At 54.2% G+C, this 22,375-nt stretch overlaps 10 protein-coding genes across 10 annotated transcripts; 5 read left to right on the top strand and 5 right to left on the bottom strand.

Moving 5' to 3' along the window:
- Positions 1-869: 869 nt before the first annotated feature.
- On the top strand, positions 870-2,369 carry KRP23_6425 (Sulfhydryl oxidase 1; the record flags this gene model as incomplete). Its single annotated transcript, XM_067891616.1, has 1 exon — positions 870-2,369. One exon carries the CDS (start codon positions 870-872, stop codon positions 2,367-2,369), a length of 1,500 nt encoding a protein of 499 aa, XP_067745954.1.
- Positions 2,370-2,760: 391 nt separating this feature from the next.
- On the top strand, positions 2,761-4,236 carry KRP23_6424 (Sulfhydryl oxidase 1; the record flags this gene model as incomplete). The annotated part of the gene is made up of 1 exon (XM_067891615.1): positions 2,761-4,236. One exon carries the CDS (start codon positions 2,761-2,763, stop codon positions 4,234-4,236), a length of 1,476 nt encoding a protein of 491 aa, XP_067745953.1.
- Positions 4,237-4,448: 212 nt separating this feature from the next.
- KRP23_6423 (uncharacterized protein) lies at positions 4,449-5,455 on the top strand (the record flags this gene model as incomplete). Its single annotated transcript, XM_067891614.1, has 2 exons — positions 4,449-4,629; positions 4,704-5,455. The coding sequence occupies 2 exons, from the start codon at positions 4,449-4,451 to the stop codon at positions 5,453-5,455; spliced, it is 933 nt and encodes a 310-aa protein (XP_067745952.1).
- Positions 5,456-5,497: 42 nt separating this feature from the next.
- On the bottom strand, positions 5,498-9,893 carry KRP23_6422 (General transcriptional corepressor trfA; the record flags this gene model as incomplete). The annotated part of the gene is made up of 2 exons (XM_067891613.1): positions 5,498-5,734; positions 5,796-9,893. 2 exons carry the CDS (start codon positions 9,891-9,893, stop codon positions 5,498-5,500), a joined length of 4,335 nt encoding a protein of 1,444 aa, XP_067745951.1.
- Positions 9,894-10,074: 181 nt separating this feature from the next.
- KRP23_6421 (Serine/threonine-protein kinase TNNI3K) lies at positions 10,075-11,328 on the top strand (the record flags this gene model as incomplete). Its single annotated transcript, XM_067891612.1, has 1 exon — positions 10,075-11,328. The coding sequence occupies one exon, from the start codon at positions 10,075-10,077 to the stop codon at positions 11,326-11,328; it is 1,254 nt and encodes a 417-aa protein (XP_067745950.1).
- Position 11,329: 1 nt separating this feature from the next.
- KRP23_6420 (Serine/threonine-protein phosphatase 6 regulatory ankyrin repeat subunit A) lies at positions 11,330-12,481 on the bottom strand (the record flags this gene model as incomplete). The annotated part of the gene is made up of 2 exons (XM_067891610.1): positions 11,330-12,268; positions 12,332-12,481. 2 exons carry the CDS (start codon positions 12,479-12,481, stop codon positions 11,330-11,332), a joined length of 1,089 nt encoding a protein of 362 aa, XP_067745949.1.
- A 138-nt stretch (positions 12,482-12,619) lies between these two features.
- KRP23_6419 (Protein transport protein Sec61 subunit gamma) lies at positions 12,620-12,900 on the bottom strand (the record flags this gene model as incomplete). The annotated part of the gene is made up of 2 exons (XM_067891609.1): positions 12,620-12,738; positions 12,804-12,900. The coding sequence occupies 2 exons, from the start codon at positions 12,898-12,900 to the stop codon at positions 12,620-12,622; spliced, it is 216 nt and encodes a 71-aa protein (XP_067745948.1).
- Positions 12,901-13,221: 321 nt separating this feature from the next.
- Positions 13,222-14,627, top strand: KRP23_6418 (DNA repair and recombination protein rad22; the record flags this gene model as incomplete). The annotated part of the gene is made up of 3 exons (XM_067891608.1): positions 13,222-13,566; positions 13,632-14,018; positions 14,187-14,627. The coding sequence occupies 3 exons, from the start codon at positions 13,222-13,224 to the stop codon at positions 14,625-14,627; spliced, it is 1,173 nt and encodes a 390-aa protein (XP_067745947.1).
- Positions 14,628-14,749: 122 nt separating this feature from the next.
- KRP23_6417 (Phosphatidylinositol 4-kinase beta) lies at positions 14,750-17,630 on the bottom strand (the record flags this gene model as incomplete). Its single annotated transcript, XM_067891607.1, has 2 exons — positions 14,750-15,529; positions 15,597-17,630. 2 exons carry the CDS (start codon positions 17,628-17,630, stop codon positions 14,750-14,752), a joined length of 2,814 nt encoding a protein of 937 aa, XP_067745946.1.
- A 264-nt stretch (positions 17,631-17,894) lies between these two features.
- Positions 17,895-22,160, bottom strand: KRP23_6416 (Rap-GAP domain-containing protein; the record flags this gene model as incomplete). The annotated part of the gene is made up of 4 exons (XM_067891606.1): positions 17,895-19,571; positions 19,639-21,583; positions 21,645-22,030; positions 22,095-22,160. The coding sequence occupies 4 exons, from the start codon at positions 22,158-22,160 to the stop codon at positions 17,895-17,897; spliced, it is 4,074 nt and encodes a 1,357-aa protein (XP_067745945.1).
- Between the last annotated feature and the right edge of the window lie 215 nt (positions 22,161-22,375).

Raw genomic sequence — 22,375 nt, 5'->3', positions numbered from 1 at the left:
TGCAATCCAGTGCCTTTTGACCAATGGTGAATAGGAAGAATACACGGCGTATGAATCGATACCTTCTTTTTACCCACGCGTTCAGGCTCTTGCAATTTGTTTGAATGTTCACGGGGGAGAAGAGGCAATCGTGAACTTTAACTATTCAGCTCCAAACGAGTGTATGCAGTCATGCAAACAGCGATCGAACTCGTCCATGATTGTCGTCAGTGTTGATACACGCATTGAAGGCGACACATTTGAATCTTTTACAGAGGACATTGCCCAAACTACCAATGCTCGAATGATATATTCGATTACCGTTGGGTGTCATTCGTGGACATCAGAGGACCAGCACAAGCGTACGGTGCTGAATGCACAATTGGTGATTGCTATGGCATCCGATTACCTTTTGAGAGAACCAACTGCACGACGTTCCAATGGACTCGCTTCGATTCGAGAAAATGGTGTTGGTGAATGTGGACGACCCAATCCAGCAGTTTGTTATCGGAGGGAATGAATTTGTCAGCATCCAAACGCCTAAGACTCCGGAAGACACGGGTGACAGTGAATCGCAATAGCTGTTTCTTACTACATTTTACTTTCAGCTTTACATGATAATGACAAAAACTTCACTTAAGCATTGAAAGCGACGGATGATCTCCTGACACGAGAGTCGATACAAATTCATTCCATAGTCGCCAGAGCTTACAAAGGGTCCACACGCCAGCAAACTCCTCAACTGGTTTTGTCGGAAGTGGCCGTTTAACTCACCCTTGGTGATATTCTGTAGCAGCACCAAGCTCCTCGCGGCACTTCAACGCGTGTAGCCATTTCATCATGGCTACACTTGTTTGTTGCACGAATGTATCCATAACACTTTAGGAACAATGACCGTGATGAGGTTGTCAGGGCGGCTTGTGCTCTGGGCGTTGCTCCTGCTGTCCACTGTGTCCGCCTTCTCTCTCATGAAGCACGACACGAGTCCACTGTTCACCAAGTCGTTCCAAGTGCATTCGCTCAGCTCGCAGAGTTACGATGCCATGCTGCAAGACTCGAACGTCGTCTGGCTCGTCGACTATTACGCTCCGTGGTGTCCCCACTGCCGCCACTTCGCCCCGGAATGGGAGCGAGTCGCCAACTTCTACACTAAAACCGACAAAGTGAAAGTGGGGGCTGTGGACTGCACCAAGAACTCTGAAATCTGCAACAAAGAGGGCATATTCGGGTATCCTGGAGTGAAGATGCACCATGTGCCTGCAGACGCAGAGAAGGGCCTTATGATGCCGAGAGGGGCGAGGAACAGTAAAGGGGTCATTGGCTGGGCTGAGAGGCTCATGGAGGAGCATGGGGTGAAGTCCGGTATCAATACGGAGGATGTTGCCGCGCAGCTGAAGGCTCTGCGCAGTGATGGCGTCGCTGCAGCTGATGGAGAGGACGGAGACGCCATGCTCAAGGATCAGTCGCTGGAGATGAAGTACAAGCGTCTGTATGACGCGGGAATTGCAGCGGTGTCAACGTTCCAGAATGGTTTCTTTATGGGGTCGAACGTCCTGGAAGGGGAGAGGTATGAGGCGGCGCTGATGTGGGTGGAAGCGCTGGTGGCGGCCTTCCCGTTGGAGAAGAACCGTGAGGTGCTGGCGGTGCTGGCGGGGTTGATGAAGACAAGTAACCACTGGAACCACGCAGACTGGAAAATATTGATGAGTAAGTGGAAGGAGGTTGCAAGGGAGAAGACTTTTCCAGTGAACTTGTTCGCGTCCAGTGAAGATAAGAGGTGGGCGTACTGCAAGACGTACACGTGCGGCTTGTGGACGCTGTTCCACAGCATTACGGTGAGTGATGTGAAGAAGACATCGACGGTGGAGCCTTGGAAGCCGAGCAGAGTTATGGTAGCCATCAGGCTTTATGTGAAGAACTTTTTCGGCTGCGAGGAGTGTCGAGAGCATTTCATGCTGTCAAATCCGGAGAGCATCATCGACGAGCTGGCTGTTAGTGACAGCAAGGGCCCTCACGCTGTTGTCATGTGGATATGGAAGATGCACAATACAGTGAACAAGGTGCTCAAGAAGGAGCAGTGGCCGTCGAACAGGGAGTGCCCGATTTGCTACGTTGAAAACGGGGAGCCCATATCACTGGACCCGGTGCGGCTTCATGAAGACGAGATCATAGCGTATGTCACCAGCGCCTACGGCCACGAGGAGGAGGATATCTATGCCATGAACGCTGCGCATAATGGGACGCTCGTCGCTCTGTGGTCGTCGATGGAGGGTTTCAGCGCTTTGGCGATGGTAGGGGGGTTCTTTGCGCTGCTTGTTTTTGCCTACAAGACAAGGAGGTACCGCACCCCAAACCGAAAGGTGCTCCTAACGCGAGATCACACCGCATAAAGTAGTGTACAAGCATTCCTGGTAGCTTACGAGTTCGACTGGGACATTCCGGTTGCTGCAGCACGTATGCAAAGTCTTTTCCAGTCTCGATTGCGTCATGGCAATTTCTAGCCTTGGAGCAGGGGCACGTGGGGTTCAAGGCACCACAAGAAAATAGCGACTTGTCTTGTGGAGCTGTATGGATACTTGCTACACTTGAAGCACTTAGTCCACTTGTTGACGTACTTCAGCAAAGGAGCATGAACCGTCACCTCTCTCTAAAGTACGAATGGCGAGCTTCCAGCGGTAGATACGCAATCGGCTTCAAGGACACGCTCGCCAAGGTGTCGAAAGTCGGAAGCTCCACGCGTCACAACGCAACTAAGACATACCACCGCACCAATCCTCTGTCATGTCCGTCAAGACGCTGGCGCTGCTGGCAGCGATGGCCGCATCGCTGGCGAGCGCGCGCCAGCCGAGAGACAATAGCCCGCTCTTCACCACGGAGCAGTGCCAAGTGCGTACGCTCAACAGCGAGAGCCACACCGCCATGCTGCAGGACTCGAGCGCCGTGTGGCTCGTGGACTACTACGCGCCCTGGTGCCCGCACTGCCGCCAGTTCGCCCCCGCGTGGGAGAAAGCGGCGGCTTTTTACGCCGACAGGGCCAACGTCAACGTCGCGGCCGTCGACTGCACGCAGAACAGCGACGTGTGCAACAAGGAAGGCATCCTGGGCTACCCGAGCATCAAGCTGTACCACGTGCCTCCGGAGGGCCAGGAACCAATTAAAATGCCCCCAAAGAGCCGCAGGAACACCAACACGGTCATCGCCTGGGTGGAGCAGCAGATGGAGGAGCACGGCATGAAGACCAGCGCCGACGCCGGAGATATCGACGCTCATATTGACAAGATCAGCACTGACTGTGAGATGGGCACTGCGACTAAGACAGCAATTGCCTCGACGGGCAGTGAGCAGGTACTGGGCGACCAGAGTACGGTGATGAAGTACAGGAGACTGCATGATGCGGGAATTGCAGCCGTCTCGACCTTTGAGAACGGATTCTATGTCGGCACGACGGTGCTGGAAGGAGAGAGGTATGACGCCGCTGTGGCGTGGGTGGAGGCTCTGTCGCATTCCTTCCCGATGTCGGGCAATCGTGCTGCACTTGCATCGCTTGTGGGAGCTATTAAGAAGCAGAACAAGTGGGCTCAGGACGATTGGAACAAGCTTCTGACGGAATGGAAGAAGAACGCGACGGAGACGAGCTTCCCAGTCGATTTGTTCGAGTCGAGTGAGAAGAAGAACTGGGCTTTTTGTTCGACGTACACTTGCGGCGTTTGGACGCTCTTCCACACGCTTAGTGTGAGTGAGGTCAAGACTGACACAGCGTTGAAGCCAAGCGAGATCATGGCTGCGATTCGGTTGTTCGTTAAGTACTTTTTTAGCTGCGAGGAGTGCCAGAGGCACTTCATGATGGCCAACCCAGAGAGCTTGCTCGAGAAATTGGCCGAGAGCGACGCCGAAGGCCCTCGCGCCGTCGCTATTTGGATCTGGAAGATGCACAACAAGGTTAATAAGGTGCTCAAGTACAACCAGTGGCCGTCGTTGGAGAGTTGTCCCGAGTGCTACGTGAACGACGGCGAGCCTTTGGATCTGAACCCGGCACGGCTGCACGAAGATGATATTCTGGCCTACGTGACGAGTGTCTTCGGCCACAAGGACACTGATCTGTTCTTCCTGGACGCCGCTTCTAATGGCGTGTGGCCAGCTGCGCTATCCTTGATGCAGCGATACAGCTCGATCACCATGGCAGCTGTGACCGTGCTTCTTATGTTGCCGTTCTTGCTGCGCTCCAAGAAGTCCCCCAAGACTGAGAAGACCGACTAACCTATCCATATGCATCGCAAGCCCTCGCCATCGCTGCATCAAAACAGCACAGTGAGGCTTCGTGCTCGTAAATAAAAAAAACACTCACAGCCACTTCAACATGGTGCGACTAGCAAATATATATGCTGCAGCAAAGGTTTCAAATGCCGTATGGAAAGTTTCGTACTTAGAACTGTCAGTCGATTCCAGCACGAGTGAAGGCAACTTCAGTCATGGCAGCACGCCAAGCCGAGAAGAAGCTATTGGTGGCAGCAGCCAAGAACGGGCTGGTCATTCCATGCGACTCGGACGCCACCAGTTTCCTCTTGACGCATCCCCGAGGCGCGTACACCGCCGCTCGCACCGTGCAGCAGACTAAGATCTTCGACTACGAGGCGCATATCCGTCGCCTCGGTATGTTTTTACAATGACAGTAAATATTATAGCTATGTGGTAACTGACTAGTTTCTGGTGATAAATTATTGTAGTGGAGTCGACGGTCGCCATGCAGACGGAGAAGCAACTCGCCCCGAGTGCAGTGGAGAAGGAGCTGAGACCGAGGACCGAAGCCACGCTGAACGCAGCGATGCAGGCTTTCAAGGCGCAGTACCAAGTGCAGCAGGACCAGGAGTACAAGATCAATGTACTGGTGTGTCCTACTGAGGACGACGCTGTTGAAGGACAGGTGCTGGGAGACACAGACGTCTTCTGTCATGTCGGTCTGCTGCCCCCGCTACGCTCCGAGATGGTGAAGTTGCAAGTGGCAGGGCTGCCGCGGCATAATGCGGCGGCCAAAGATTCGGCCTGGGTGAGGGAGCGCAAGACCATTTATGACGAGATGGCACCGGATATGGAGGAGGTGATCCTCATGGACCCGGCGACGCGGCACCTGCTGGAAGGTTCCCAGACCAACTTCTATGCCATTCAAGACGGAGCGGTCCATACGGCGGAGGATGGGATTTTGAAGGGAACGGTGCGGTCGGTCGTGCTAGAGGTTTGTGCGGAAAATGGCATTCCAGTCAAGCTCTCGCCTCCGACGCTGGATGATGTCGAGAAGTGGCAAGGTTGCTTTATCTCGAGCACTTCGAGGCTGGTGCTTGGCGCACGATCGTTGGAATATGAGCATCCGGGAGACAAGAAGGCGATGACGCGAACGTTCTCGCCGCACCCGATATTGAGCCAAATTACGACTGCAGTTCGTAACTCAGTAATTGGCAAAAGCACCGAAGTGTTCAAGTGATTTCATCGGGCGTTGGCTGAGCCTTCTCGCTACTAGTCCCCGTTATAACGATCCCATCGTCTCCGCCAGCGTGAAGTCCAAGTACAGCTTCGTTTGTAGAAATGAAGGTACCGTCTTGCGCGGCTTGATCGATAGCACCTTGTGTTTGCTCATCTTGTTGCTCCCATGCCTGTACAGCGAGCTGCGAGCGCTCTCTTCGCTGTTGTAAAATTTCCTTTCGTTTTGCCTCGCGTTCCAACTGACCGTGAGCTTCAGCTTCGGTCTTAGCTCTTCGCTGGTCTTCTATCCATCGCGTCACATTCCTCGGTACGGACATTCCTGTCAATAGCTTCCATCGCACGAGTGGCCAGCGATAAAAGCGCTCCAATACCCGTGCTCGGTATCCGCCACCCGCTGCAAGCCAGTTGTTCATAGCAGTCGAACTTGTCGACCGGTCATTCAGCATCGCAAAAGCACAGCTCAGGCGCATCCAGTCCGCGTCGTCAAACATAGAGATAGGTATCTCTTGTTTAGTTTGCTGTCGACGAAGTGCAGCAACAACAGCTCGACGCTTAGACGTCAATTCCGAAGGTTTGTGTGTCTGGCGTTTTCTCATCACGAGGTACGCATCTTTCGCGAGCACAAACTCGTGGCGTTCAAAGTACCGATCTCCAAGTTCGCGCCACGTCTGGGGAGCTTTTAGCCACTCCTGCCATGTGCTGTAAACGTGATCCAAAGATCCTTTCAAGTTTTTGCGGTATGCGTCCTCATATGCAACCGCGCAAAGGCTTCGACTGGACTTACCCTCTAACTCCATGATTCGCGCAGCAAGAAGAACTATGTCAAATGGATCCCAGCCGAAAGGTGCGCCATCCATGGTATGCAACACGTATTCCCGACTTTGGCGAAACATCTTCAGCGACAGCATCACAATACCAGCGCGGAAGATCACCTCCGTCAGTCGAGTATACCGAGGAAAGCACATGATGATACCTCCGAGTATTTCAGCTGCATGCCGATAGTCCCCATTGAGTTCGAGGGCGAAAGCAACCTCTTGCAGGAACGACGGACTGCTGAGAAACACGAGATGTGTGCTTGCCTGCTGGAAGAAGAACAATGACTTGCTCAGATATTCCCACTGCGCGCTGGCCTCATATTGTCTGAGAAAGCACCGTCCGAGCTGCCGGAGCAAGGCAGGCGGAACATCCAAGTACGAGGAAGATGAAGCGACTTCGAATCGAGAATACTGCATGTTGTGAACAGCTTCCAGAAGACAACTACAAGCAGCTTCATATTGCCTGCTGTGCATGAGCGCCAACCCTTTTCGAGAAGCCTCGGATCCCCATGAGCGCCCTAAGAAATGCGCAGCGACACGTTTCCACCGCTCCCGTGTAATGTTGTTCGTACTTCCAGGCCCATTCTTTGGTGGCTCCGGTTTGGGGTTCCTTCGGCTGTAGATCCGCGCCATGATGGGATCCTCCTCGTAAAACTCGTGATAGAAGAATTTCCGTGGCTTCCTCTTCTTCGGTGGCACCTTATCTTCGGTGAGGCTGTGCTCATTTGATAAATGAGCTGCGACGGCTTCGTAGTCCAAATCCAGAGGTGGTGGGCCCTTGAAACTCTCAACAAGCTCCATGAAAACTTCGACGTTCAGCTTCAAAAACGTTGGGTAGTCAATTACCAAGTGACGCAGTGCTGCAGCTTCTTGTGGAGACCACAACAATTTTTCCAGCCGAGTACCCTCCTCCTCCCAGTCCTGGCGCTCCATGGTGACGACGTCTTCCCGCATCATGCGCAGGTTACGCTTTTCACGAATACGCTTGTCTTGCAGGCGAGCCTCAATTGCGTCAACATTCTGTGCTCTGCGATCTTCTTCTTTCATGCTTTCTCGTTCGCGCTTCTCGAGGATACGATCCAGCTGCAGCTGGGCTTGCTGAAGGCGACGTTGACGATTTTCTTCATCGTACATCAGCTTGCGATTCCTCGCCTCTTGCAGTCGGTCCTTTTGTTTCTTCGCAACTTGGTCGGCCATCTGCTGCATCTGCTGAAGAGTTCGTTTGTACTCTTCCGCTTGACGCAGTATCCTCCTATTCTCTTGTTCGCGGTCGTCTTCAATGTGCATTTGCAACGTTTCGTTGCTCTCACGACGCCGCTCAACCTCTCGAAGCCTTCTCCGCTCTCTACAAAGCTTGAAGTATTGCTCCTTGCGCTCCTTTTCTTCGACAGCTCTGCTGAGCGCGTCCTCGTCACGCATCCAAGTAGTTTCACGACGTTGGCGTTCCTCCAAAGCTTTCTGTGCCTCCATCTTGGCAAACTCCAGTGGGTCTAGAGAATACTTTGTTCGCTCTTTCTCGCGCTTCGCTTCCCACTGCTCTGCTGCGTCGCTCTTCTTCTGAGCGAAGTGCCATCGACGACTACTCTTGTCCGCATCTTCCATCACCTCTCTCTCGGACTGCTCTCGAGTCATTTCCCCGTGCTTTCGTCGTCTCAAAGCTTCCTTGTGTCGCTCAGCTTCTCGTAGTTTTGCTAGCTCGGCGTCTTGTTCAGCTTCAATTCTCCATCGCATCTCGTCTTCCTCCCTGTCACGTCGCCACAAGCGCTCTTGTGCCTCTGCCTTCGCTGCCTTTGACAAACTTGCCCAACGTGTTTTTTCTTCTTCGTGGGCTAGTAGACGCTGTCGTTCCAGCTCGGCTTTCTTCTCAGCATCAGCGCGCATGATTGCTTCCATCTCTCGTAGTTGCTGCTGTGCTTGCTCCTGCAAAAATGTTTCACGCTTTGACACCTCCAGGAGCCGGTCTCGAGCTTCGAGCTCGCGACGTTGAGACTCAGCTACGACGTAGCGCATTTGGTACTCTTCCACTAGCATGAGTGCGTTCTCTTCCTGCTCACGACGTTGACGCTTTAGCTTTCGACGCAGTCGCATGTCCTCCTCTAGCGTACGCAGTGCACGCACAAACTCACGAGTCTCGAGGTCTGCGCGGTGCATCATTTCGCGCTCCCGAGCCTCTGAAAGCCTCTCGGTTGTTCGTGCAAGCTCTTTTTTCGTGACTGCTTCGTGAGCTTCACGCTTCTGGTCTCGACGACTTCGCTTCGCTTCCAGGAACCGCTCCTTTGCAGCTTGTAACTCTCGTTCACGTGTCGCTACAAGCTGACGCAGTTCATGGACGGCATGAAAAAGTTGTCGACGTGTAGCTTCAACCGGACGTGCTGCGTTGCGTGCTGCAATTGCTGCGTGCTTTGGTGTTCTCTGTTGACCGCGAGTCACCTCGACAGCTACATGAGTCTCTGTGACGAGAATCAACATGGCGTTAAGCTTTGCGGCAAGATCTCGATCTCCACGCGCAATTTCGTGGAGGCGATGCAGGTTCCCAGTTGGAGAAATCGAGGCCAGCAGCATCCTCAACTGGCTTTGAAGCGCACGCTTGACTTGTTTGCGCGTTGCTCGACCTCGCCAAGCTGCTTGGAGTCTCGCTGCATGCATCACCGTCAGCTGCAGTAAATGCTCTCGCCTGCGCAACCACTTGCGTACGCAGCTTTGAATCGTGCGAGCAGCTTCCCATTGTGCATACAGCGCCTCCAAGTTACGGCGTCGTCGAGCCCACCGCTGACTACGAAAGCGAAACACGCGCTGGATGTGAATCGCGAATGGAGCAAGCGTTTCAAGACGTCGCTGCTCTTCTGTGTGCCAAGCCACGTACTCAAGCCAGACTTTCCAGCGCGATCGCAGTCGCCGACGAGCATACAGCTTGAACAGCGGTGTAAACTTGTACAAACTCGCCAAACTGGAGGCCCGGATGTCTGCAAGTAGCGCATGAACTCTTGTGTCTTCCTGGAAAGCTTCAAGCCGCATCTTGTGCTGCTCTCGAGCGAGAGATTGAATACTCGCATCGAGTGGGGCGGCATCGATTCGTCCTTTAGGTTGCTCCTCCATCTTCAGTAACAGCTCAGGTACTGCTAGTTTTGGTGGGCTCGGACAAGGCATTCGAAAGTCTTGACGGGGTGCAACAGCAGCTCGAGGAGGTGAAGCCGCAACTGGTGCAATGATTTCTTGTGCAATCACACTAGCAATGGCGCCACGATTGCGAATGGAGGCTCGCTTGCTCTGCTCCGTTCGACGCAACTTTAAGTAGTTAATCGGCTCTGGAGCCAAAGTCGTTCGGAGCTTCTTCGCTGAACCAGTGTCAATAACAACTTTCTTCGTTGGGCTTATCGCTTTCACTTGGCCTTGGTTAGCTTCGCGGTGCAGCTCGATCTGTTGATGCGCTTTGGAATGCTGCAACTGACGAACCGATTGCAGCTCTCCTGGTCGAATGTGCCAGTCAATTGCAGCCTCCGTAGGTCGCTCGACGTCGTTGTTATCGGCCCATTGCTCTGTGGCATCGTCTTGGAATGGAGCACCTCTACGCAGCTCCAAGTGTTTAGCGTCAACTTCATCCTTCGTCACCACACGGAACTGCATGACCCCGTAGCAAAATGTGCCGACTCTCTAAGGTCCGAGCATGGATGCCGAACCAATTGTCGCTGCTTGATGGAAGCGTCGTTTTCAAATGCGCTAGAAACCTTGAAACGCACCGTCAAACTATTTTCTTCTCGACTGGTACCCAGACAACTTGGTTGTAGAGGTGTGAGGTGGCGTGGGGATGACCTCGGGCAGTCCGGAGGGTGCAGATGAACCGAGTGACGAGGAGGAAGAAGCTCTGGAAGATGTTGAAGACGATGAAGACGATGAACAAGAGGAAGACGAAGGAGACGAAGGAGAAGAAGAAGAGGGCGAAGAAGAAGAGGGCGAAGATGATGAAGCAAACGATAACCAAACCGAAAACAAGAAGAAAAAGCAGACGTCAAAGACTGCAACTAGTTCGATCAAAGTGCTGGCAGGTGGCGCTGCGTCGTACGTGATCCCACCAAGTCGTCCGAAGCCTCAACGACCTGTAGACAGCGAGGACGGCGTGAGAATCACTCAGCAAAAGCAACTTGGTCGTGCTTGGGCTGAAGGACCTCGCATCGATCTGGTACACCTGGGCTACGTCCAGGAAGACTTCGAGCGACGACAGGAAGCCGTGGCCAATATCCGCGAGCGCCTGACGTTGAAGTCACGGCCAGGCTATCAGCTCCGCGTTCGCACGCAATGGAATTGTCAATCGCTGACCCGAATGATCCTGCGCCGGCATTTCTTGTGGCTGCCTTGCGTTATAAGCTCGCTGCCTGAGGCTGTATGGGATGGCGACATCCTTCAGGTTCATATGCACTTGCTACAGCGAGCGGACGTGAACATGCGCGACCTCGAGACAGGGCAATTGGCACTCAACATTGCCATCCAGCAGCAACACGAGCCCATTGCTCGCCTTTTGATTGATCGTGGCGCGGATGTGAACCAGCAAGACGATGTTTCCCTGCTGGCACCGGTCCACAACGCGATCATCATGGGCAACAAAGCTCTGTTTCGGCGTCTACTCAAAGCTGGGGCCGACATTGAGCTGGCAGACCGCGAAGGCTTCACGCCGCTGCACTGGGCATCCGTGCGTGGATATCTCGAGATCGTCGCTCAGCTTGTCGAGATATCTGGTGCTGACGTGAATCGCCAGGACGCCATGGGCTGGACGCCACTACACATAGCTTGCTTTAAAGGTTACCCGGACCTCGTAGAGTACCTGCTGGTCGAACGCCATGCTCGCAGCGACGTGGAAGACTGCTACGGCTTCACTCCGATGATGTTTGCTCGCATCGCTGAAAACATGGACATTGTCAAGCGTCTGGACGATTTTGTTGCTCAACAGGAGAGCAAGAGACTCCGACAGCTTGCAACTGGACAGCAGACGCACAAGAAGATCAAGAAGAAGCGAAAGCGGGGACTGTCGTCTCCCAAGCGGTTGTTCTTATCGACGAAGAACTGAGTTAATTGTCCTGGCTGCTTGACTGGTCTCGGAGGATAACGCGGCGACGCCCGGGGAGTGGCAAGTACTCAATCTCGTCCCGGAATCGATCCCGATCCCACTGGAGGACCCTCTCCACCGGCACAATGCGCGCAGTCATTACTCCGAGTTGTCCTAGGAGTTGCTTCGACGCAGGGGTCTCCGCCACGTCGAAAGCTGTGAGGCCGTGCATGTTCTTGTGGTTCACGTCGACACCGCCATCCTCTGGGTCACGGCGCAGTAGCAACTGAAGAATAGTCTTTAGCGTTGCAAATCGTTCGGGTGTCTCTGGCGTTGCTAGCACAAGTGCAGCAATGGCCACTGAGTTGTTGCCGTCCTCATCGAAGCAGTCGGCTTCAAGACGGCTCTGCAGCACCAGAAACTCCACCACGCGGGGCTGAGCACTCGTGATCGCCCACAGTAGCAAACTGCCAGGCCGCCACCGCTTCGGTATGTCGTTTAAGGGCGAGGCACACGACAGCAGCAGCTTCAAGATCTCCAGTTGGCCAGCAACACAAGCGTAATGCAGTGGTGTACCCTCTGCAGCGTCGAGCATGAGGCTATAACGGAAGTTGGACGTGCGTGGCGCCGTGCTCTCCAGCGTCGACTGAGCCCGTGGCAAGTTCTTGTTGTCCGGAAGCTTCACGAGCGGCGAGGCGCCATGCTGCAGCAGCAATTGCACCGCCCCAAGCCGTCCATGGAGCACTGCCGTGTGCAGCAGCGTCTCTCCGAACGCGTTGCAAGTTCTCGTCAGGTGGTGATTCGAGTCTCCAGTAGCCAAAGCAGCTTCCAGCGACTTCAAATCGCCCAACTCGACAGCTCGTTGCAGCGGTAGCAACCCGCCGCTTGTATGTGCAGTAGGCAGACGTCCGTCCCTCGAGCTTCGACTGAGAAAAGCTCGGTCTCCAGCTCCCAAGAAGCTCTAGAATCCACACACGAAAAGTCAGAAACCAGCAGCTCCTTTGCTCCTCCTTCAGCCACGTACATCGACACTTGGGCACGCTTGGCGAAGCTTCTGATCGGCTGCGAAGGCTCTGACAGTGAGTGGGTTGCCGTTCAAATGCCGCAGTCGCTCGCTCTCGAGCCTCGCAGCGCGCTCTTCTTGCTCAGGCGTCACCTGCTCGATACAGTCCATGGCAAAGAAACGGGAAACTAACCGACCGTTCGTGTACAAATATCAAAAAGCTACTGTCTATTGAGTTATCAGCCGGGGGCGACTTATCATAACGCCTTGGACGCCGAGTCGAACGGCAACTGAGCAGCAGCCGCGTGCCTAGGCGCTGCCACCCACGAGGATGTTGTTGATGGGGATGTGCACGAGCTTCACGAAGAAGCCGATGAAGCCCATCATGAGGAAGCCCACGGACGTGGCGCCAGCGATACGGGCGAACTCTAAAAAGGAGCAAAAAAGTCAGTTTTAGAGACTGCAAGACGGGGATTGAGCAAAGAGGGCTCACCTTTCCGGTCGGGCTTGTTGCACTTCTTGACGAGGTGCAGACTGTTCTTAAAGAACTGGTTAAGGGGCTGGAACACGAGCGTGTTGACGTCCGACATGGCAAATAGGTGGGGTCTGTGCGCCGGAGGGAAAACGGGGGAATGACCCGATGCAGGCCACGCGGCGTTGCCGGATCGCGAGCGAGATCTTTTTAGCCAATGCGGGAGCTAGAAGAAGAGTTTCAACCAATTATTCAGATGTAAACGCAGATCGCGGCGTTGCATTGGTCGAAAAGCGTTGCTAATGCCACGTGTGTCAAAAAGTTCCGTCTATGCATCTTAAACGACGTGGTCCACACGGGCGTACCAATCCATCGGTACCATTCGTTTGAATTTGTTTGCAGTTGACATTAGTCATTCCAAGTCAAGACAGAGAAGAGGATGAAGCGGCGACTGAGCGAGACAGAGATGAAACTCGACCCGAAAGCCGCGGACAGCGACCTTCAGCAGACGGTGGCGGCGCTCATAACGCAGCAGGTGGCGAGCGCGCTGCTGGGCGGCGGCTCGACGCGTAGCTTTGGACGCGTAGCCTTCGCGTCGGCGGAGCAGCAGAGCGTCGGCGCGTTTCTGCACCAGAAGTTGGGCAAGGAGAGCCTGGCGCGCCGACCCGGGCCAGGGGGGCGAAAGCTCACGTACATCGAAAGTTGTAAGGCCATCGAATTGGCCAATAGCGCGTTCGGGTTCAATGGCTGGTCATGCCACATCGTCGAGTGCAAGGAAGAATTTGTACGTGAAAGTGGGCGGCTGTTATTGGTGGTGGAATACGAACTGACGGGGTGTTAATTGGGTAGAAAGAGAAGAAGGGCGACCGCTGGAGCGTCGCGTACAGCTCCTTGGTGCGCATTGAGTTGAAGGACGGCACGAGCCACGAGGATGTGGGTTTTGGATCCTCCGACGGACAGAGAGACTTGGGTTCAGCCCTGGAGCAGGCCAAGAAGACCAGCATCTCGGACGCAAGGAAGCGGGCGCTCAGGTTGTTTGGAGAGTATCTGGGCAACTCGTGCTACGACAAGGAGCATATCAAGGACGTCAACTCGAACAGACCCATGGCTCCGCTGGCGGCGGCGCCGAATGTGATTCTGCCAGGACAGCAGGGTGCCGCACGACCGGCGGTGATGAACAGGCCACTTGCAGCTCCAGCTGGACAAGCGCCACAACCACAGCAGCTACAGAATCAGGTTCAACCTCAGCAACAGCAACAGGTTCAAAACCAGCAGCGGCAGCAAATGCCTCCTCCAGTACAACCGATGCAGCAGCACCAGCAAGGGCCACCACATCAACCTGTACATCATCAGCAGATGCACCAGCAGCAACGTCCACAGATACCACAGCAATCTGTCCAGCAGGAGAAGCAGCAGCAGCAGCAGTGGAAGCCACCTCAAGTCTCGCGCAAGCCACCACCCAGTACTGCTTCTGTGCAGCATCAGCCAGCTCAGACGAATTCGGGGGCTAATGCGATCACCTCTCGAAGCTCGACAGTGCAAGCTCCAGTGACCAGTAGCACGCTGAGTGCGACGAATGGACTGTCCACATCTGGAACAGTGTCGAGCTCGTCTTCAACTAGCCCGTTCCGTCCGCAGCCGCAGTGTTGGGTTTCATCAAATGCTCCGCCTCCGCCGCGTATGATGACTTCAAACTACCCGCCAACCATCGTTAAATCGGAGCTACTGACAACGGTCCAAGCTCGACCGAACGCTCAGTACAATATGGAGGACCTTAGTCTCTCGCAATTCGATTATGATCCTAACTCGGAGAACAGCAACCCGGTTAAGAGGATGCGGCCGTGACCCACTTCGAAGCAAGAATCTAGGTCACAGTTACCCGTGGAGAAGTCGAGCGTTCAAAGCAATCATCGGCCATTTGAAGACGGAAGTGCATTGATTAATGGTGAGGCAGATGTGCATGGGTCCTATGGAACGATGCCGTTTGTGATCTTTTGGAACTGGTCGTAGCGCTTTGTCCACTTGTTCTTGTAGCTCGTGCGAATCATCTTTACGACCGCCTTGACGGTCTTCTCGGTGGAATAGTGAAGGTGGAAGCGGCTTCGAAGCTTTTGCAGATCGCGAGACACGTCACGTCCTTGAAAACACGGGAACGTCGAGTTGTGCATCATGATTTCGACGAGTGCCACGACTTTCTCGGCTTGGCGCTGAGCTGCTATCAAGCCCAACGCCACCAGCTGCACAAACTCGCCAAACAGTGGGGACGACACACCACCTAGCACCGCGACCATCTCCTTCGTCAGTTTGAATGGTGCTGTTTCGAAGCTCCAGTTGCCTCCTGGCGCGATGCCAAGCATGAAGCCGAAGTCGATGTGCACGAGGTGGCCCTCCGTGTCAAGCAGAATATTTCCGTTGTGTCGGTCTTTGATCTGAAGCAAGTAGCACACGACCGAGTAGGCCGCAAGACTATGCAGGAAGTTTCGTTGGGCCTTCTTGAAGGCATCACCAGCACCGTAAGTGCTCTCGAAGTGTGCGCGCAGACCTGCGTAGCCGGTCGTCTTCTTTAGAGCATCCAGAGATTGTGCGTCTGTGATTGTCTCGAGGAGCCCGCTTGTTCGACCCGTGGAGACGATGCGATACGGTCGCAACCACAACGGCAGGCCACAGTCACGGAAGATAGTCTGGAACGTTGTGATGAGCTGCATCGCGAACACCTCCTGTCGGATATCGTCATTACTCTTGGAGATCTGTTCACACACAGCAAAACGTCAGCTCAGATGAACAAGAACAAGCAGAGTGCCTGCAAGTACGCACCAGTGAAATGACGTTCCACCCAGGCAAGTGTCCGTGAGGCGATGAGGCTCGAATGCGCTCTTTCTTCGCCTGCCATCCCTCTCCGAACACTTCGCTTGCACTCAGCAACTTGGACAGACCCACTTCATAAGCTGTCTTGGAGTATCCCCGGATAAGGTTGAACTGCTGCGAACTTGCTCCGCTTATCTCAGACATCGAGTCCAGCGAGCCGTCGGTGCTTTCCGTCGACCGAGGCGTTGACGGCGGAGAGATCAAAACACCTTCGACGTCTGGAATAACGAGAACAGAGGGTTCGCTGGGTCGGTGATTGTTCACCGCCTCACTATCGTCGTTGCCAATTTCGACGTCGTCTTCTTCATCCTCATCGGGAACCGATGGGTTTTCGACGCGTATGAGCTGCCCACTGATCGCAAACGTTTTAATGAGGCTTGCAACTTCAGCTTCCTGGGCTGCCAGAGATGAGTCACATGAAGATCCACGAAGGAGTCCGACAGGTCCCTTTAGCTCCGTGGAGAGTCTACGATGGCCTGCAGAATTGACTTGGTCCTCGATTACCTCGAAGCACAGCAGGCAGGGTGCACGACTGTGCGTTGAAAACACTGTGCCTTCATCCGTGAGCACGCGAGTGATACGGCTGAAAGGGTCGGAGACTCGGCCGAGAGGCACATAAGCCATGTCTGGGATTGACAACTCCTTTAGTTCGCCAGGGAGGAGTTTCTTTCGATTCTGCGGTGGGTCAACCGCACGCATTCGTTCGGAGATGTCGGAGAGCGCTTTAACGAAGTCTCGCTGCTCGTGGAAATACTTGTATCGCTTCTGGCGCTCCTTCTCCATCCACTGTAGGAGCAGCGCGGGCTGCTGCGAACAAGTTTCTGTGCTGCAAGTGATTTCAGATTCCATAAGAGGCGAACCCACACAAGTTGTTTCATTTGAACTGGGCATGAGACTTTCCGGTGGACGCGGTGATTCTTCCTTGTCGACGACATTCTTTTGGTTTTGAACGGTCATTTGCTCCAGCTTCTCTTTCATGTGAGGAATACCCATGAGCCGTCGGGTGACATCATCTGCAGTCTGTGTGCTGGGCAGCTCAAACTGCTGGTTGACGACCTTTGCTTCGATGGACATGAGCAACTTGGCACACAAATTGTACGTCTTCGGATCCTTGTCGGCTATCTTAGCTTCCAGCAGCCAAAAGAGTTGCAGGGCCAAATGGATGCAATTACCCAGGTGTTCCACATAGGCTTTTGCTCGGCATATGGAGAGCAGTAAATGCACCAGCTTGTCAGTCGCGGCTGACTCGGTGTTGACAGTCAAGTGGACGATCTGCTGGATGTAAAACTCCACGTCGTCGACATTTTGCTCTGCGTACGAGGCCAAGCGATCAAGCACCAGTTCGGTCGCCACGGTGTTGGTTCTGTGTTTGTGTAACAAGGTCACAGCCACGTGTGCATTGAAGCCGTCAGCCGAAAGCATTGACTGGAAAAAAGCCTTCTCATTTTCACCACTGGTCAGATAAATTGTCGACATCGCATGCAGCCAGCGCTCCTTCTCGATGTGGGTATCGGCTTCTGCGACGACAAGCTTGGACTTCTGCGAGCTGATTACAAGCGTGTTGTCAAAGCTGCCAGGCGCGCCACTGCCAAGAAGCGCAGCTCGAACGCTCGTTTCAAGCTCCATGGCACCCTTGACACCAACCACAGTGATCTGCTTTTGAGGTATACCAGGCGACGCACCATCGTTCGGTTTGTTCTTGAATACGAGCATCGTTCGTCCCTGCAAAATACAGTAGCGTCGTCGACGCACTCGCTTCCGAAACACCAGAAACCCTTCCATCTTCCGTTCACTAGGATCAGCCTCGCAAGCAACGTCATCTATCTCAGCACCGGCATCGCTCAATAGTTTGTCGATTTGCTTCACCTCACCGACTGTCTTGGTCCCAACCTCGTCGTGGTCGTGGCCTCCCTCTTTTCCAAGTTTTTTCGAGGAAGACCTTGAAGACCCAAACGAAAATGAGCTTCGCCCCACCGCCCTCATGTTTGTCACTTATGCTGATTCCTACGCGCGCCGAACGCTTCTCAAAGGAAGCAATTCAATCTTCCTGCAAGCACAAATGAATGAGTGACCAAACAGCGCAGGGAATTCACGCTCACGCCTTGGTTGGAGGTTTTGCCTAAACATAGCTCTTCAGCCACAGACAAGAACAAGCGAAAGCAAGGTAACGTGAAGGCTAAAACAGAACGGGTAAAACTGGACTGGTCACACATTTGACGCCACGTTCGTCTCAACGAAAGCGCGCATTTAGGCCTCGCTGGTCAGATCCGCAAACAAGTCGCCGTAGAATTCGCCAGGAAGCTTCGGGCGCATGTGCTTCTCAACGAACGATGAGATCACCTTGCTGCGGTTGGCCTCAGCGCCCACAGGCGAAGACGAGACTGCACCAATATCATGCTGGTAGCGATGGAAGGACCGTGAAAGAATAGCGGCGTTGATGGCCGTCTGGCGCACCAAAGGAGCGAGCCAAGCTCCGTTGACCACCATACCGTCGAGCAACGGACCCAGCACACGGCTAGTGTACACGTCGGCTTCGTCAACGTACGCATCCTCCTCGTTTGCAATCACATCTCGTTGGTTGAACAACGGTGACGACTCGTGACTCACGTGTACGCAGTAGAGATCATTGCCCAACGGGTCAATAATCAGCACAACACCCGAAGTGGGCATGGGAAGCTTGAATGCGGCGTCCCACAACACGCTCCCCGGGCGATACGTCTGCTGGCATTCGTTCCAAACGATGAGTACGTTAGCGTGTTGGAATAGCATCCTAGCATTCGCCCCCTCGGTATCCTCGGCGTCACTGTCACTGTCGCTGTCGCTGTCGTCCTCTCCGCCCACAAGCATCGTAGGCACGTAGATGCACGCTTCGTGGCTGTAGTGCGAGTAGTATAGCATCCGACCATTTACGAGACCAGCGTCAAAGCCCGAGTATCCTGCGTGGTCGTGACCACCGACTTGTTCGCCGATCGACGAAAGGAAGAGCTGGTAGTCCTTTGAAAGCTCGACGTAGCCAGCACGCACATCGGTAGACGTAGCCAAATGAATCTGGTCGTAGCCGCCGCGAGAGGTGCCAGTGAACGCATAGGCAACAGAAATATCAAACGTCTCACGCTCTGGCAGTTTGTCCAGTGTCTCCAGATCGCGGAGGAAGTCTGTAGTCACGGTTGCATCCATTGCGAATACAGAGCCCCAATTGCGCACCGATAGAAAGCCCAGTTCGCTCATCATGCGCCGAGATACTTCCCAAGTCTGGAGCGCGGGGTCCTTCTCTGGAGGTGTCGGTTTGTAACATTTCACGCCACGCGCCGAGCACTTCGGGTCCGATGCAAGCATATCTTCATTGCTTTGCGACACCAACAAACTCATGAACACCGCGTCTTGAGTGCCCCGAGCATCATCGCGACCAGCCTGTGCTTTGCGCTCGATCGTACTCATTCCAGTATTACCTTCGCCTGACAAAATCTTCAGAGTATCAGCGTCTGCGTCCACTCCTCCAGGAGATGCAGAACGCCAGCTCGTCATTGGAGTCTTAGCGTGAGTATCACGGATAGCAGCAAGTAGCGGGTCCTCCACGCCAGACTCCTCGTCGCTTTCACAGTCTTCATCATCATCGCTATCCTCGTGTGTGTTTGCATCGGAGTCGAAGTCACTGTCTCTCCGAGCCTGAGTAGCAGGATCTTCAGAGAAGTTTTCGAAGTCCGTAATACTCTTCGGGCGGGGTCCGTCGCGGTGTCGAGGCTTGGAGCGCCAGACATAACGACCTGTAGAGTCCCGCATGATTAGGATTGCTTCACCTGATTGTGCCGCATTCGCAGGTTTCTCGATTACTGTCAGAATGGAGTTTTTGTTCACCGAGAAGAAGCGGCAGTGACGATAGATGTCGGTGGAATCCGTAAGATCGCAATACTGTGAAAGTACAGACTACAGCAAAGAAAACATTAGTATCTTGAGCCCCAACGTCACCCCACCAGCCATCAGTTCAGCCTACCTTTTCGGTTAGTCCTGCCGAATGCGTGTCGATGGAACCAGCGTTGCTTGTGTGTGACACATGATGCTTCATCAGCATGTTCACCAGTTTCTGAGCAGCCTCGCGCACCGCCATGTTAGTGGCGTTGGGGGACAACGACTGGAACCGCTCATTGCCATCCACGATGGTCGTGATGATCTTCGCAATAACTTGTTGCTTGCCCAGTAACAGAGGCACAGCAACTATCCATTCGATAATGCAGTTATACGCCGCTGCCATCAGGCTGTCCAGATAAAATGGTGCCGTTCTCGAACGGAGAACCGGTGCACTGTTGCTGATGAAGTCGCAACACGCGTTCACCAAGTGGACGACAGAGTTTGCGTGGTGGAAAAACACTTCCTCGCATACCAGCGACAGGTGGCGCAGGCACTCAAATGCGGTGAACATCACGGGCGGCTTGTACTTTTGAGACTTGCTAATGATGGAGCAAATCAGCAAAATAGTGAAAGGAACCTGCGAATTGCGACTGGATGCCAAGCCGTTTGTCCAAAAAGCGGCCTCCTGCTGGATGGCCACCGTCATGACCCACATCATCATCTGCTGGTTCGTGGGGTCGGTTTCGGTCTTAATCGCTGTCATCAGGAGGGCCACAACGTTCGAGCTGGTGTACTTCGGCAAGGTCGAATACAAACCAGGAATGTCAGCCATCGCAGGTGCCACGATCTCCTTCTCGGCCTCTTTAATCAGATTGCGCGGAACGTGGGCGTGAATAGTGAGAAGGGAACTGCAGGCCTCGATACTTGCACGTCGGAGCAGCACGATAGGAATTCCGCCAATATGCTGGTCATCCTGAACAAAGAATGAGTCGCCTCCACGCCGACCATCGGCCTTTGAAGTTGAAGCTGATGGCGCGTCCTTACGTTCTGCGGCACGGAATACACGCTCGATAGCCTTGTGGAACGGTCCTGCAACGACACCTGCACCACGCAGAGTGTGGTTTCCATACAAGCTGAATACGTTTGACCAATTGTAGACAGCCGACGCTGCAATCCGTTCATCGTCATCGAGCAGTGCGTTCTGAAGAGCCATCAGACTGCGAACACTGTAAGCCCAGTTAACGCGTTTGGAGCGGCCATTCGAGTAATGGCAGAAGAGTTTTCCTAGGCAGCGCAGCGCCTCACTGCGCCCTGCAGCAAAGCGCGGTTTGCGAGTTAAGCAAGCGTCAAACAGCCAAGGACCCAGCAGTCTCAGAATTGTGTTGACATCAGGCGGGGCTCGAGGCTGCTCCGTAGTCGTCGGGTGGGTTGCTGTGGACAGGTCGTCGGCTCCATCGGCGTCACCATTCTGTACCCCTTGGAACATGGGGCTGTTGCGGTTCGGTGTTTGGTTAAGCGCACCCAACACGTGCTCCCACTGAACACGGGGCACTTTCTGAATCCGGGCAAATTCGTCAGCCAGTCGGCTCACCCCCTTCACTGCAGCAAGGTACACATCTGGGTCGAAAATCGCGGAAGGGTGGCCGATCACGCGGAGAAGACGGTACCAGGCGTAAGCCAGCATTGGACTCTCCAACTCGAACTTGGACGGCTGTCGGTTGTCCGCCCAAATGATCTCGACCTCTTTCGAAGCGTCCCGGTCGTGAAGCTGACGCATGAGGCTACGTGAAAGTCCCAGCGTGACAGCATTCCACTGCTCGATCACGAGCGCGCGATGAATCCAGCGCCGGCAAAACTTCTGCAGCAAACTCCACAGCTCTCCACGCGGTCCGCACTGCGGCAGCGAGCGCAGATACACTTCGAACAGAATCCTCACAAGCTGCCCACACAGCTGGTTGCCCAATTGGTTGCGTAAATTGTGCAGCAGTCCATCTGCAGCTCCCAGAATCAGTCGGATCAATCGATCCCACGTAGAATTCGAAAGCTGCGCGCCTCGGTGCTTCACCAGTGCATCAAAAGTCTCCAAAACCCTGCAATAAAAAATAAACTATTAGCTCAGCACAACGTCAAATAAAAACTTGCAGAACCTACTTGGTACACAGTGACACATGTGTAGCCATGTTGCTCTCGACGCTCCCACTGGGGACGCCGTTGCTCGAGCGCTCTTCGAAGAGCAACGTCATCTGGCCCAGCATGTCCTGGATGAAGGTCTGCTCCACCTTCTGCATGCAGGCCGGTCTTTGGTCCTTGCCGTCGAGCGCCTCAGCATCCACTCCGAGCCACCGCTGGTAGATGTCCAGCGAGCCGGAGATCACGTCCGAGTCCTCCATGGGTAGCGCAAACGAGTGGCCCAGCACCTCCATGGACCATCGGATGTGGTGGCCACTAGGCAGTACGTTGACCGTGTCCACGTCGTCCTCCGAGAGGTAGCCCACGACCATCGAGCACAGACCGCGCTGGCATTTGTCCGAGAATTTCTGTCAGGACAGGGAGGAGCGTTAGAACAGGGGGTGGGGAGAAATAGGGGTAGAATGCACCTACCTTCAGGACGTACGTGTCCGTCGACTGCGGCACCAGGTCGCACTTGGAGATCCACTGCAGGAACATGGCGCCGTCCTGCGGGAAGAGGAATGCGCTGCTGAGTTCGCAACGTCGTAACTGGTATTACCGGTATAACCTATAGGGGTAGGCTGTTTTACAAATTTCAAGTGTAGCGTCCTGTCCTGCACGCAGGACAAGATGCTTCGGTATTCGGTACTACCGGTCGTACAGCCGTCGTAGAACGTTGTAGTTTCCGGATCATTCAACTCGAGGGCTTCCTC

Source organism: Phytophthora ramorum, assembly GCF_020800215.1.
Source record: "Phytophthora ramorum isolate Pr-102 chromosome Unknown Phyram_PR-102_s0005, whole genome shotgun sequence".
Lineage (NCBI taxonomy): Eukaryota > Oomycota > Peronosporomycetes > Peronosporales > Peronosporaceae > Phytophthora > Phytophthora ramorum.
This window is presented reverse-complemented; position numbering and strand designations above follow the sequence as displayed.